Source organism: Brienomyrus brachyistius, chromosome 17 (assembly GCF_023856365.1).
Source record: "Brienomyrus brachyistius isolate T26 chromosome 17, BBRACH_0.4, whole genome shotgun sequence".
NCBI classification, from domain to species: domain Eukaryota; kingdom Metazoa; phylum Chordata; class Actinopteri; order Osteoglossiformes; family Mormyridae; genus Brienomyrus; species Brienomyrus brachyistius.
Genome location: NC_064549.1, coordinates 16,017,927 through 16,020,628, shown reverse-complemented (window position 1 = coordinate 16,020,628; position 2,702 = coordinate 16,017,927). Strand labels below are relative to the sequence as shown.

The 2,702-nt window shown below is 39.3% G+C and overlaps 1 protein-coding gene across 1 annotated transcript; it reads right to left on the bottom strand.

Annotated features, from left to right (window-relative positions):
* Positions 1-454: 454 nt before the first annotated feature.
* Positions 455-1,813, bottom strand: LOC125712027 (olfactory receptor 2K2-like). Its single transcript, XM_048981629.1, has 2 exons — positions 1,766-1,813; positions 455-1,525 (listed from the first exon to the last, which is right to left on the bottom strand). The coding sequence occupies exon 2, from the start codon at positions 1,507-1,509 to the stop codon at positions 520-522; it is 990 nt and encodes a 329-aa protein (XP_048837586.1). The 5' UTR covers positions 1,510-1,525; positions 1,766-1,813; the 3' UTR covers positions 455-519.
* Between the last annotated feature and the right edge of the window lie 889 nt (positions 1,814-2,702).

Below are 2,702 nucleotides of genomic sequence, written 5' to 3'. Positions count from 1 at the left end.
GGAGGATGACTGCCCCCAGTGCCAGAGAACCTACGGCTGCCTCTTTCGGCAAAGTGCTGCTTTCTCCTTAATTGCTGGCCACGCCCCCTTCATCTCCATCACCATTTAGTACATTTTCTCTTATTCCACAAATAAACCTCACCCCTCAAAGAATCTCTGCCTGAACCCTCATCTGCTGCATCTCCTTCCCTGCCACAGTATATCCAGTAACTTTTATATCACAAAATGGGTTTGTGTAATCTTAGGATTTTTTTGTTTCTCCCGACCCAACAAAGTCGGCTTTTTTATGTCATGGCCTTGTTATACCCATCTCACCCCTCCATCTTTGAAAATGGTTTAACCCGTCTCTGTGTCACATGGTTCTGCTCACTGTTCCAGTCTGAGTTGCCCTCAAGTAAAAAAGGTTATTCTACAGAAAGTCAGGTGACATACCAAAGAACAGAAAAAATGACAGCTTAAAGTTTTTATTGTGAAGTGATATTGGCTTATTTTTGTTTATATAACATCAGATTGTACAACTTAGGCAACAGTATTTATTGTTGGTCTCCTACAATAACCGGAAACCTTAGTAGGAAGGAGCTTATTGGCAAAAACCAGTTTTAGGTTCCTTTTGATTTCTTTGGTTTTAACACCATAGATAATTGGATTTATACACGGGGGAATAACAAAAAATGACATTGCCATGAACTTTTGCAAGGAGGGGGGTGTGCTAGGAATCCGGTAGCAAAGGACGATGACAAAACCTGAGAACTCGTAGATAAGGAAGACCAGCAAATGTGTAGCGCAGGTATGCATAGCCTTGCCATTCGACTCCACACTTCTGTTTCTGAAGCATGTGATGAGAATATGGATGTAGGTGAAAAACACAGAGAACAGCCCAATGCTGTGTAAAAGCCCAGTGATGAACAGCCCATAGATGTTGTTCGCTGTGGTTTCCTTGGCGCAGGTCAGCTTCAAGATAGACACATTGTCACAGTAGTAGTTTGAAAGTGCTGTTGTGCAAAAAGGGTACTGCAGAGTCAGTATAAAGAGGACGCCCACCAGCAGTATGTTCACCAGCCATGCTAAAACACTGAGCGTTATCACAGAGCCTTTGGTCATGATGCTGTGATAGCGCAAAGGATGACAGATGGCAATATATCGGTCGAAAGCCATAACAGACAATATTAAAAGTGTGGCTCCACCATAAATGTGGAGGCAAAGAGCCTGAATCACACATGCAAGGAAAGTGATGGCTTTGTCTTGAGAGAGCATGTTGACCATAACCCTGGGAAAAATGGCGCTGATGCCTATGAGGTCGTTGACAGACAGGTTAAAGAGGAACAAATACATGGGCTGGTGCAGATTTGAGTTGGTGGCTATAATCAGGAGCAGAATCAAATTACATCCCAACGCGACAGAGTAAATGAGGGAACTAAATGTCAGCGTAATGTAAAGACCTTCCCAGGACAGGTCAAAGCTGTCCATGGTGAAAATGGTGTCAAGGACATGAACCGTTCTGTTGTACATTTTCCACCAGCTTCACCTGGAAAAAAAAACAAAAATATTATCCTTCATTTTAATGTAAAAATTCTACCTAACAGCCTAACTTGGTATAAATATGCACTTGCTGTAGAATTAGACTTTCACACATCACCTTGCAATTTTCCTTTGCAGATGTCCATAAACAATACATAGTACAAAATTTAAGGATGTGTCTTTGAAACAACAAATCATATTAAAGCAGGTATTTAATTTAGTTTGATTCCAGAATGGTAAACCTTACCTTTCGCTGAGGATTTTGGATGATTAAAACAGCCAGTACAATATAAGCTGTTGGTTGCTCAGCTACATCAATATATAGATGAGAATTAAAAAAAAAAAGTTATCACGTGGTTACTGATTCAGCCCACTGTTGATGGTTGCCTGGATATGAGATACGCAATTGGTCAAAGCTATTGCAGTATGATGTTTTATTCATTCGATACTGCTTTCCTAACAAATTCATGGTATGTCTGCTCTGTACATTTCAGTTTATTTATCAAAGCAATGTACATTTTGAAAAAGCAGTATCAGCCAGTCCCTGGAACAACTGCGGGTTAAAGGCTTTGCTCAAGGGCCCAGCAGTGAAACTACTCTGCCAACTCTGGGATTTGAACCTTCCAAACGCAGGCGCAGTGCCCTAACCCACTGAGCCACACTTTGTCCCCAGTGCACATAAGAATGCATTACCTGCACATGACAGAGAGTGTTTCAGAACAGAAAATGAGGAATAGTGCATATCATAATAGTACATATATAGTACATAGTGAATGAGTTCTGGCTTGTATGGTTCTCAGGGTGAACACCCCCCCCCCCTTTATTAAGCTATTTGTAATGATACAAATAAATTAATTTTTAAACTAAGTAAATATACAAATATATATAAAATAAGATTCACAAATATGAAGAAGTAACAAAGACAGATATAAACAAATTATAGTGTATAAATAAAAAATAAAGAGAATTGAATTAGTACACTATTACCCAACTGTCTAACAAACATGCTAGTACATATTAAAGAAGCCTATTTCTTTGCATGCATAATATTATACTCAGAGATGAAAGCATACCGTTATCTTTTTCACATTACTCCCTCTCCTTCTTTGCTCTTTCTTCTAAATACTGATGACTTAGACCCTTTCTTATTCATTTTCGTTAATTTTCCACTACAGCATATTTGC

Excerpts from the sequence above, each read along its gene's own strand:
- LOC125712027 (XM_048981629.1), bottom strand. The coding sequence starts at position 1,509 with ATGTACAACAGAACGGTTCATGTCCTTGACACCATTTTCACCATGGAC.